At 46.1% G+C, this 12,818-nt stretch overlaps 1 protein-coding gene across 2 annotated transcripts in view; it reads right to left on the reverse strand.

Moving 5' to 3' along the window:
• GSDME (gasdermin E) overlaps nt 1-12,818 on the reverse strand; it is a 62,199-nt gene continuing 49,381 nt past the window's right edge. For both annotated transcript variants that reach the window (XM_017527004.2, XM_017527003.2), the window contains exons 6-10: nt 11,911-12,075; nt 9,764-9,891; nt 7,789-7,981; nt 4,365-4,438; nt 1-898 (exon numbers count right to left, since the gene is read on the reverse strand). In XM_017527004.2, the coding sequence (XP_017382493.1) occupies nt 665-898; nt 4,365-4,438; nt 7,789-7,981; nt 9,764-9,891; nt 11,911-12,075 (794 nt within the window). In that variant the 3' untranslated portion in view covers nt 1-664. The remainder of the gene's footprint in view (nt 899-4,364; nt 4,439-7,788; nt 7,982-9,763; nt 9,892-11,910; nt 12,076-12,818) is intronic.

The raw sequence follows: 12,818 nt of genomic DNA on the forward strand, positions 1-12,818 counted from the left end.
CATAGTTCAAAGTTTCCTTTAATAGAATACCCAGAATACATAAGAAATCAACATGTGCCAGACATAGAATTAGTATGTTCACCAAGGCATGGCAAGGTCAAATAAATGCATATAGCTAGGGTCCCAGGCAGGGATGCGTTGCTGTTAGATTTTTTAAAGTATGATTTTGGTTAGCAGAGGAATATACTCTTGAGTATTTACAATTTATTTTCCATCAAGTAACATACAGCACATCTAAAACGTAGCCTCTTGTGTGCAGAGAAATTGCCTTCCCACAGCATTCACAATGTAAAAAACTTTTGATTAAAGAATCAGCTCTTTCTGTGTAACAAAAAAGGTAGAATGCAAGAGACAGATGGATGTATTGTGCAGAAAAAAAATCTGAATGTATGCTAAGAATTCTCAGCCCTCCCAGCTCTTTAGGTGCCGGAACCTAACTCAGATGCTGGGTCACCAGCACAGGAGGGCCTCTGATAAGAAAAACTGTTTAAAGAGTACCTGGTGGCTAAAAATGAGGTCATTAATAATGCAAAATGTCACCACTTAAAAACTGTTTTGTAAATTTGTTTCATTGGTCAAGTTTTTAACATGCATCTGACCTTTAAGAATTCTGTAAAATACCCAGCTTTGGCCAATAACATGTACTTACAGTTCATACATGACATCATGAATGTTCTCTGCCTAAAGCACAGAGTCCATTCAGGGTTATACAAAGAAGTAGTGGGAAGATTTTAGAGTCCTTCAGAATGACGGCTTTCACAGATGACTTCAGTCTCTCCAGGCTAATGTCAGCTGAGGCAAACAAGCGCTGCACAATCCCAAACCTTTCTGTATCTTTTAGCGGAGCCAAAGTTGGGTCTTCAAGATCAGATACTCCATCATCAGACAGAGCACGAAGCTGAAATAATAAATTCACTTTAAAAATATTCTTAAAAATCTACATTGTTAGACAGTAATGCACTTCTAGGTAATTCTGCGGGGTGGGGGGGGAATCTGTCTTTTTTGTTGTTATTGAGACAGAGTCTCGCTCTGTTGCCCAGGCTGGTGTGCAGTGGTGCAATTTTGGATCACTGCAACCTCCACCTCCCGGGTTCAAGTGATTGTTTTGCCTTAGTCTCTCAAGTAGCTGGGACTACAGGTTCATGCCACCACACCCAGCTAATTTTTTTTGTTTTTAGTAGAGACCGGGTTTCACAATATTGGCCAGGCTGGTCTCAAACTCTCGACCCTCCTCAAAGTGCTGAGATTACAGGTGTAAGCCATCATGCCCGGCCAACTATGTCATTTTAAAAATTCCCCAAAAAATTGAGCAGGAAAATCCTTGAGGTGTAACATACAGTATATTTGATCCAGGGCAGGACCTCAGGCTGGATTCTATCCAATTTGCCTAGTTGTCCACTGTCTGAATCCCTACTCTCTGAACTCTTTCTACTAGTCCCATTAAGTCCAGCACATTAGAAAGGTCAGACTGTATCTTGCTCATATAAAATAGTATGTCTAATTTTTATTTTAATGAGGATAGTAGAATTTCTTATATATTTGCATGAATTCCTCAAAGGTAGGTACCATAGTTTAATTATGCTTCCTACCTCAAGAACCTTTTCCCTTGCTATTCCCTTCTTCCAAATTTCGGTATTGATCTCCCCTTCTCGTCACTCGGTTGTCAGCTGAAATGCCACATGGAGGGCCTTTCACAATCCCTTTCCATCGATCTACTCCCAACCCCAGAACTCAGCCTTACATTACTCCATTATGTTGTATCCACAAACTTCCTAAATCTTAAGTATTGTGCTTGATAGTGTTTACTCTGCTTTCCTTATTAAAACCCTAAGCTGCTCCTGAGACCAGGGACCTTGTCTGTCATGCTCGCCACTTGCCTTGCCTTGCGTACAACGCAGACACTCACTGTGTTCTTCACAGAGGTCACTCCGGATACCACTCTAGTTCTACCTGCTCAACACATACTTGAAATATTTGATTTGCTTTTAGGGTCTTGATCTGTGCCTGTAATACTTTTTCAAAAATCTTAAGCAATTACAAATATGCCAGTAGATTTCACTTTGAAACAGGCATTCAAGATCTGATTAATGTAGGAGTAAAATTTTAAATTAAAAATGAAATAAGCCTAGAAAGTATGCCTGAATTTTAAGAAATCTGAAGGGAATCCAAAAGAAAAAATTCCAGAAATGTCCTGAGCACTGGTGACTATTCTGAAAGTCATGCAGCTTGTCCAGGTGACTGAAGGGTAGCATTCACTGGAATGTAAAAGTACTTGTGTGTTTGTTACCAAAATCAGCCTCATGAACCTTGTAGATTTGCCAAATACAACTCATATTGTTACCATTAGGCTTAGACTGCAAACGATTGATTGTGCTTTAGAGAGTAGATTAGACCTGCTCTTTAAGCACAGCATCTCACCCCGGTGATTTAAGGAGGAGCCCCACTGGCGCAGGCCGGAGACTGTCAGCAGCCTGGCAGGCTCCCTGTCCTTACTGCCTGGTGGGCAAGAGCTGCACAGCATCCAGCTTCCTTCTCTAAATCTCCACCAGCCCCTTTGCCCATAGGTATTTCTAGGTATAAAGGGGAAACAGTGACCCAAAGGGTGGTGGAGTGAAACTAACATTCTCTATGGATTCTAACACCCTTTCACCGGTTCTGGAAATGTGTTAGTGTATCTGGCACTGTACTCCCAAAAGCCCTTCAGAAAGCCTCTCAGTTACTCTGGCTACTAGAAAGAAAAGACAGGGCTGCAGATGGATTTTGTGGCATATTTTAAGTAAATCCCTTAAACATAATGCTAAAATTCCTTCAGGAGGCAGGTGCCTCGATGTCTTAAATACAGCTATTGCAAACCTGAGGAGAGATATGTGAAGACCCCCCAGGAAGGTCTTTACAGAAAAAGGAGGTATCTATGTTGAGCAGCTGCCGAAAGGCAAACAAGTGCTGGTGGTGGGGTTTCGTGCAGAAGCAGTATACCTTCCATTCTGAACTCCAACTGTGTTCTAGCTGCTGCTCTTAGAACACCAACAGAGCAGAACTTGGGGGTAACACAAAGGTCCTAGAGCTGATCTGCAAAGAGGAGGACGGCTAAAGAGTTTGTCGGAGAAGGGGTTAGATAAAAGAAAATCCTGCCAAGCCCATGTTTTCTCTGCTTCAGCTGCAGTTGGTGAGCCTGTAAATACTTGGGAAGGACTAACTTAGTAAATGCTGAGCACTCAGTTGCTGCAAGAGGATCTAAGATCTGAAAGCAGAGCTGCTGTTTTGCTCATCATTGCATACAATTAGAATAAAAAGTATTGTTTCCATAACCAGACTGAGCCACCAGCCTTTACCCTCAGCTGCCCCAGGACACATGCTGGCACATTTTCAAGTCCCATTTTTGCAGTCAGTGTTTAAGAATGCAGGTTCCTCTGGGCCTGTGGAATCTTTCAGTTGTGAGTGATACCTGATCTGCTCCTTGGAATGACGCCATGCTGCATGGTCTTCTAATGTCTTTGCATAAAGGCACCGACCACATTGCACAGTGTCCCCAGAGTAGATGTATACCAAACATCAGGTTCTTATCTAGGCAGTCTTCTATCCCAATACCTGCTTCCCAGATCTGACAACAGTGCTGAGAGCGCTTGGGCCTTGGACTTTAGTAATTAGGCCTTAAAATAATCAGACCATGTGTGCTCAGCTCCTCTGCCTCAGGCTGAGCAGCACCTGCAAAAGCTACATAAAACTGGCTGCCCCATCAGGGTGGTTTCAGGTCAACCTATATTGGTGGTTCTTTATACTAATGGCCCAATCTATAATTTAAAAAGGAAAAGCTTAACCTTGACTCTTAAGGGCTAAGCTCATCATTACCTGACTTTTCCTGTTACAGTGACATTTCCAGAGGGCACCAAGCTAATGATTTTCCTAAAAGAGGATGAAAGAAGCTATGGCTCCCTGGGACAAATCAGTTTTGGATAACCTTCCTGGCAAATCTGCTGCAGAGCTGAATCAAGCCAGTCTCAGCACAGAACTGCCACTGCAAATAACATGGTGTCAGGTCCCTTTCTTGCAATGTAACACCAAGCCTTGGCCAAAATTATCTCCAAACAATGGAAAAAGTATAAGAGTTAGAGTCTGAAGACAAAGATGGAGTCCTGGCCCTGCTAACAAGTAGTTTGGACAAATCATGTCCCTCTGGGTCTCAGTCTTCCCATGGGGTGGGATGTGTATAAAAGTGACGTTAATAACAGTACTTATTTAATCCACCTTGAAGAGCTGTTATGGATGAGAAGTCCTAGAGGTGTTTTATCAGCTGTTGGATGTCTACCCACTCAGCATTTCCCCATTCCTATCCATTCTAAGGTCCCATCTGGGAGGTTACTTACCAAGTGGCACAGTGTGGGAATCATCTGGAGTTTGTAGCATGTGCCCAGCAGAGCTGCTGCATTATCTGGCATTTCTGCAGGAGACAAAAGTCACAGTCACCATCCTTAAAAACAAGATCATGGGAACAGAGCCAGCCTCTGTTGGCACCTAACTTATATTTTAGTACTTTCCCGCCAGCCAGGCAGGGGAGGTACTCAGCAGTTGAGTGAGTGAATGGTGCTAAATGGGCAGAAAAGACCTTGGAGAAAACAGATGTAGGAACCCAGCTGCCAGCTCTGCATTCCACCAGAGTATACTCCTTGATATTCAATTTACCAAATGGAAAGAAATGCACAGACTCTGGGGGGGAAAGAATCAGCATGGAAAAGTAGACCCTGCAATCTGGTGACAGAAGAGTGACGTTTGAGCCCCTCCACACATTCAGGCTGCAGCCTTAGGTATACCTCTCTGAGCCTCAGTTTCCCCATTTACCATAGTTTTCTTTTTTGCATATGTCAGAATACTATGTAAACTATAAAGGGCTCTACCCTTGTCACTAATCATTTTGGGGAGGAAAATGCAGTGTAGCTTGATCAATGCAGTGTGGCCTGAGGCCAAGAGCAGCAACAGCAGAGAGGGTGGAGCAGAGCTGTGCCAGGCCAGGGGCTGCAGAAGGGCCCTTGCCAAGCCCCGGGTAAAAGAAAGCCAGGTCCGTGCTGTTCAAAGTGGATATTAAACACAGACCAGGGAAAAACAGATACATTTCCTAAAAGGACCACAATCCCTTGAGGGTACAAGCTTTGAGCTAAAAAGGCAAAAATGAATCAGTCACCTGCTGAATCAGGTAGCCGGGGGACTGCTGAGGAACTGAGTTGCTCCTGCCATGCTTTAGCAACCTTATTTGTGAAAGGCAGTATGTTGCTGAGGTGTGACTCAGAGTGCAACAGAGGACTGCTCATTCCCAAGAGAGGGTGTAGGGTGTTAAGGGGGTGGGGCAGCACGCAGGGGGATGATCCTGCCGGAAAACCTGATGTGATATTCGAATGTATGTGCATTTGTCTGAAGAGAAGATCTACAGCTTCTCAAGTAGGCTCTTACCCCAATGCAGGAAGACTATAAGTGGCCTAGCATAGCCAGCTGAGCCCCTGTCCACAGCCATCTCATCTGCCATTGCTGCCCTGCCTTCACTTTGCAGGGTGGCTCCTGGGTGCCAAGAAACCACAATCCTCATCCCTTATTCTTGGAAATTCCTGAGTCCCATATTACTCATTTAGCCACTATCTTGAGCATGGTACACTAGCTGCCAGGGGCACAGGAATCAAAGGACAGCATCTAGGTTACCGAGCTTACCCACTAATTTTACTACTTGACTGATTTACTGGAGGGCCAGGACTTGATATTTTCTCCTACCTCAGTACCTAGCAGTGCCTACAACATGGTATAATCTTGTTAAATGTTTCTGGAACTGAAATGAATTATTTTGATTGCTCTTCATTTACCAATTCCATTTTACTAATGGGATCCAAGGAGTTCGGAGCTTGGGACTTGCTTAAGGTTACAAAGTGGTGGAGGAAGTGTCCCAGGAGACAGGTCACACGTGGGACTGAAGTGCTGAAAACAGCTATTAGAAAACCAAAAACTAGTGTGAGGACCTAAGAAGACCCCATTTTCTATTCCAAGCACTTTCCCCAGATTCTAAGGAGAGAAGATTATACTATCTAAGAAGAAACAAAATCAACTCAGAAGGGCTGAGGATTAGCAAGAGCACAAATGGAAGGGCTTTATGCCAGCCTGGCCTCTGCTGGGACTGACGTACAAATGAGATCACAGTTCAGAAAAATAAAAAAGGGCGAGATTGGTTGAAAACTTTAGGTGCAGCTGGCAGTCTCAAGATTTCACTACTTCTGAGATTCCAAATCAGAAACAGCAAGTCAGTCTCACATTATGTGTCAACTGTGAGTGGCCTGCTGCCTGTGTGCAAACTTGGAGAGATTTTTTTCTTTTTTTCAGAGACAGGGTTTTACTCTGTCATCCAAGCTGGACTGCAGTGGCATGATCAAAGTGCATTGCAGCTTGAATTCCTAAGTTCAAATGATTCTCCACAGCCTCTCAAATAGCTGGGACTACAGGTACACACCACCGTGCCTGGCTATTTTTTGTACAGATGAGGTCTTGCAAGGCTGCCTAGGCTGGTCTTGAACTCCTGGACTCAAGTGATCATCCCACCTCCGCCTCCCAAAGCACTAGGATCACAGATGTAGGCTACCACACCCAGTCAGTTGCAGAGAAATTTGATGCTGTGTCTAGGCTCAGGGAGAAAACTGTGGTGCATTCATGATGCTGGCCCTGTGTTACCTATTTGATATCACTGATCCAGCCTACTGACAGAAATGCTGAAGTCATGGGGTCTATGAGGAAAAGGCATCTCACAAGTTGGAGAACTCTGGCCTGTGTATTAGCTCCTGACAGAATGCCTATACTGAAAGACTCTCATACCCTGATGTTAACACTGGGAAAAAGTTTCTAGTGGAGTACCACAGGGCTCTATCTTATGTCCTGTTCCAGCTTACCAGTCAAAACTTTTATCCATGAGTTGGAACAAGACAGCATATATTTATCACCACATAGAGTTGGGAGAGGCATTTTCTCAGATTAGTTGTTTAAACACTAAAGCTTACTGGGTCTGTTTCTGTGTGATGCCGGGGAGGAACCCTGAATGTATCAGAAACTAAGTGTCCTGACTAGTATCACCACACAAGGAAGCTGTGGGGACTGATTTGCCACAGCTGGCTTTTCTGAGAGGTAACAGGAAGCCCAGCTTCCTCGTGAAGGATGCCCATCTCCTGACAGGCACTCTGGCATGGTGAGTTCCGGATGGGAGTGGTACAGAAGTGGCAGAGATTGCTCCACAGTAACTGGATGGCCACCCCCCTGGGAGGCTATTTCAGGACCAGTGAAGAAGCTGTGGAGCTGGGCCCAGCAACAGCTCTGCCTTGTACCCTGGATGGTTGGATACTCTTTGCGACCCCCTTGCCCCAAACGGGCTTGCAGGGTGGGGAATAACAAGTTTGCAAAGAAGATCAGAAGACTGAAACGCTGGGGTAGACCAGTTGCCAAATGAAAGTCGCTGCCACTCAGCTCTGCCAGGGCTCCCATGTGAACCACAGGCTGTCAGGGAGATGCTTGCTTTTGTTGGCAACAGGGCACCCGCTGTGGCCCTCCAGGAGAGTGGGAAGCTTGTACTGGACAGAACAGCCTCCTTCACTCTTGAGTCTGTGGTTTCCCATCAACTTTCCACCTCTTACCCTCCCTGTATCAAAAGGGAGGGACCTGTATGTACCAAATCCTCCACAGTTACCATCTGCATGTCCCCAGAAGCATAGACAGTAGGCAAAGCAATTTTAAAGTGGCAGCAACCATTTCCTTTTCTTCTTTTCTCCTTACCTGCAAGAGCACTGACCAAGAAGTAGGCCGTCGTGAAGAGCCGCTTGCTGCCCGCATCCTCAGGGCCTGGACACCCGCCCTGTAAGCTGCACCCCACCAACTGCAGGAAGGCCATGAGGTCCTGCTGCTGCCCAGGCGTCAGCTCCCCGAACACCACCGGTGGGGGCCAGAGGCCGCTGACCACATCATCACACTGTAGGGCAGGTAGAAGAAGGGGGATGGTCAAGACACAGTTGGAGCCAAGCGCCACAGCCTGGGCGTCGCCTTACCAGACACAGAAGCCCCAGCCCTTTGCCCTTCCCTTAAGGAAAACACTACACAGCTCTTTTCTACGTTCAGAAATTGCTAATCCATGGGGCTACATTTCACTGAAGGGACAGTAAGCTGAACCTGGCCCACAAGGGTGGGGGACGTACTTGCTGGAACTGTGGCATAGAACCTTCCAGGGCAGGGTCTGTCGGGCAGTGCCAGGGACCAGAAACAAGTGGTTATACACAGAACTGGGGAGGGTGATGTACAAGCATCATCCCATCTTGGTTCTCAAGTGTTAAACTTGGTGTTCCAGCCCCCAGCCATGTTCCCACCCGGCACTGGGCAGCTGTGTCCGTCCCCACAGGGCCCGCTGTGGAGTGAGGCAACCCTGCTGGAGAGCCAGGTTGGACCACCCCAATTCTGCACCACCCACAGCCTTGGTATCCAGATCCAGTCATCTGACAGCCTGACCCCACCCCCGCCCCCATCCGGGCAGCTTGCTTCTCCTGCATCTGACAGGGCAGCTGAGGCTCTCTCCACAGGGTGCTGGCCTGACATTTTCCTCTTGGAAGAAGTTATTTTCGGAAGTAGAAGTCAATGGGCTTTTTGAAACACTGTGTTCTCCCTGGGGCTGAGCTCCCCACCCTCTAGAACGCAAAAGTCCTGGGCTATGGGACTATTTCAATAACAGGTTCCATCACTGATACCCAGGCTTTTTCAGCACAATCTGATTTCAAGAGGGAAAAATAATATGAACACTTCCCTGGACACCATGAAGCACTGAATCAGTTATTCAAACTCACTGCATAATATACTAGAAAAACAAAAGAACAGAAAACAAAACTATAGTCAAAATCAGGCTTATAAAGCCTCAGCCTTCAGGGAAGGAGGACACAGAATCTGGGTGGCAGGAGGGTTGGCAGCTTGTGTGGCTCTCACCGTTTTCACAACTAAGAGCTAAGGAACCTGACCTCCCCAGGAAATCCTTCTGCTGCAAAACAGAACAATGCAAAGCCTATTTATTTCTCTTCTGAATGGAACAGGTTGACTTGCTAGGTTCTGCCAGACAGCCCCCTTGCATTAGTCTGCATAGTGGCCCCCCAACACATATGTTACCTGGAACCCAGGAATGTGACCTTCGTCTTTGCAGATGTCTTTAAAGTAAGGAAATCAAAATGAGACCATCCTAGATCTGGCTGTGCCCTAAACCCAATGATGGTCTCTTCATAAGAGACAGTAAAGGAAGAGACGCAGACACACAGAGGGGAAGCCCATGTGGAGACAGCAGAGACCGGAGTGCTGCTGCCACAAGCCCAGGAACACGAGGAGCCATTGGCAGCTGGAGGAGACAAGGCAGAATTTTCTCCTACATCCTCTCCAGGGAGCGTGGCCCTGCAGGCACCTAGATTTTGGACTTCTGGCCTCCAAAACTATGAGAAAATAAATTTTTGGTTTTTTAAGCCCTCAGGTTTTTGGTAATTTGTTGAGGCAGCCCTAGGAAACTAACACTTCCCTCTGCCCCTGATGCCACCTACTCGTCTGCACTTAGAAAACCCAGGACCCAAGAGTGAGAAGAGAGACAGCTGTAGAGTGAAAAAGAGATGGGGAAACCTTTAACACAATTCCATCCTGCCTCAAAGCCTTGCCCCAGGAGGTCTAGCCTGTCTCCTGTTCCAGAAAACCCCAGAAAACACTGACTGCCTTGAGACGACTCGGGTCTCACCAATGGTTCCAGGACCATGAGTAGTTCATCATCAAACAGGGCCGCCTGGAAGACGTCGCTCAAAGCTGTCTGTTGTGGCTCTGGCAGCTCCACAAAGGGATGGAAATTCCTCTCCAGGAGCCGGGTCGCTGTGAAAACAAAGCATACCCAAGTCTCATGACCCGCGATGCACATCTCACAACGTCCCACCGCAACTCCTGCTTTTTATAGCTAATCGTCATCAGTTCTTTCATGGATATTCCCAGCTGCACAGTCAGTCATGGAACTCAGAAATAAACATCAAATTACACGCCACCCTGCATAGTTTTCAATAACCAAAGGGTGGGGGGGAAAGAGAGAGACACACACACACACACCCACCCCAGTTTTGGATTTCAAGCTTCACTCTTCTCTGATAACTCACTAAACATTAATTAAGTCTAATCAATTATTTTCTGGAAAAGTTATTTAAATTCCTCTTTAGCATGATTTCTCTGGAAGTAAATTATCAAAGCCGAATTACTAAACATGTCAGTACTTTTACGATGCTTTAGAGCCATACAAATTCCAAAATACATTATTTTTCATGTCCTTTCTTATAGTACATTGCAGATTTTCTATCCTTTAATATTTAATGCCCATTTTTAAAGGGGCTAGCATCCTAACTTCAGGGCAAGCACAGCAATTCTACCTTTTTCATCCTTCGCTTCCTCACGAATCCTCAAGCTGAGCACTGAGGTCCCTGAGGCTGTTGCCTCTGCAGGATGCTTAGGGGCCTCTCCCCTTAGAATCTCTCCCCCCTCTCCCCCGTCTCTCTCTCTCTCTCTCTCTCTCTCTCTCTCTCTCTGTGTGTGTGTGTGTGTGTGTGTGTAAGATACTCAGAAGCTTCCTGCAAATTAAGTCTAGTGGAGACTTTATTTTTAAAGATGTGATAAAGGTTTTCTATGCAGGCATGCACAGTAATACAAAAAAGGACCCCCCATGAGGATGGAGAATTCCAACAAGCAGTTGCATAAAGCCCCACACAGGGGAACACAGAACATCAGGAACCAACATATTCCAACATTGCTATACATACGACTGCCTTTGCCAGTCCCAGCCTAGGAAGCTGTCCTGGTCGGTCCAGTCTCTAAGGGCACACCCAGCTCCCACTGCACCCTGGCTGGCCAGAATGGCCTATGCAAAGGGTGAGCCTGTGGGAGGACAGAAGGACACTGCAGCATGGGACGGCCTCTGGCTCCCCAGGGGCTGCAGGGCCACTGTTCCGTGGTTCTAACCCACAATGACATCCTTTAAGTGCCAGCTGAAAACTGTACCCACTTACCCATGGCAAAAAAGCAAGGATAGGAAAGTCTTATGTTAAAATTAGGCCTTTGTTCTCATTTCTTCAAATACTGACATTTTTGCTACAAAAGAAAAGCAACCCCTGGTTTGGGACCCATCAAAGCTCCACAGATGTCATCACCAGGGCTTCTGTGCTTACCGACAAGCCAGAGCACTCTGCGCAGCTCCTAGCTCTCTGTGTGAAGCCCTCACCTGTTTGTTTCCCCTCTTCCTTGCTCATCTTCTACTATACACTGCACCCCCACCCCCTGCCCCCGCAAAATAAACCAGCTTTTTAAAGCACAGTATGCTGTGAGGAACAAAAGGAATTGCTACAGGCACATCCTGGGCATGGCTCCTCTTCCTCTTGGGCACCATGTGGCCCCTGCCATGTGGATAAAGAGCCTCCGAGAGAGCATTTTGCAAGGCTGACAAAGCATTGCTTGTCTTGGCAATGAAGCCCAGAATATAACGAAACAGATGCAAAACTTGGGTTCTCCATCCTTGTGGCTGATGAGCTATTCTTAATCGTCAACAGGGCTTCTGTCCTTACAATGAAAGAAAAATGCCAAGCCCCTGACTGCCTCACTCCTCAGTCTCTGACCCCTGCCCCATGGAGGCTCATTCTCCCCACCCTTCCTAAAATACAGCACCCACAACCTGGGGCTCCCTAAGATCCAACCGAGGCGAGTCCTGCTGGGTGGACTGGGCCTCGGCGGCGTCACCTCTTCTAATAGGTTTTCCATGAGTCACTGAGGGGTCGCTGGTGCTGAAGGCCACACCACCTCTTGGGATACAGGGCTCAGGTGGCCCTCAACTTCCTATGCCTGCCCTGCTGGCAATACCTTGCTTTAAAACACTTAATGGCTCATCCTGGGAAGATATCCCATGCCCAGCATCTGGCATGTCTATGAATGCAAACTCTCGAAAGGCCAGGGGGTCCAGGTAGATAGAGTCAATTCTCCTCTTGTTCTCGAAGCCACTTTCCTTCCCTTGGAGAAGGCAGAATTCTGCAGTGCAGGAGAAAAGGACAAGTTAGGTTCAAGACAATGTCAGCCCAGCCTTGACGGCACATCTTAGACCGTGAGGCAGGAGACCCAGCCATCTTCTCCAGAAAATTTCATTCCTACACACATTATATTGCTTGACCAAAAGCCCAGCCACTTCCAACAAATAAAGAAATGGCTGTTATTACCTAAAGTTCTCTAATATGTATTCTCTGAACAGACAAGATGCCATCTTTAAAACACTGGAAGTATTATTTTACCCTGATTTGAACAAACTGCTTCCAAACAAATGAAACCTGACATGCATAAAACAACTAGGAAAATCTGAATACTGATATTTAAAAAGTATTGCCAGTATATTCAGGTGGCCAAGTAGTTATGTGATTATATGTTTAAGGAATGTTAACATTTCTGTGTTGTTATACAGAATAATACACAGCAATAAAAAATGAAATACTGATGTGTGCAATTATATCAATGAATTTCACAAACATGTTGAGTGAAAAATGGCAGACACAAAAGAATACATTCTCTATGAATCTATTTCTGTAAAGGCAAAACTAGTAGTTTTTCAAAAGCCTTATTTCAAGCTACTGAAATATTTATAGATGAAACAATGTAACGCCTAGGATTTGCTTCCAAATAATCCAGCGGGAGAGGAAGGAGATGGTGAAGTTATGGCTGAACAGGAACTGCCCTAGTCACCGAAGCTGGATGGGTGGGCACAGGGGAGCTCACTCTATCAT

Source organism: Cebus imitator, unplaced genomic scaffold, assembly GCF_001604975.1.
Source record: "Cebus imitator isolate Cc_AM_T3 unplaced genomic scaffold, Cebus_imitator-1.0 Scaffold45, whole genome shotgun sequence".
Classification (NCBI taxonomy): domain Eukaryota; kingdom Metazoa; phylum Chordata; class Mammalia; order Primates; family Cebidae; genus Cebus; species Cebus imitator.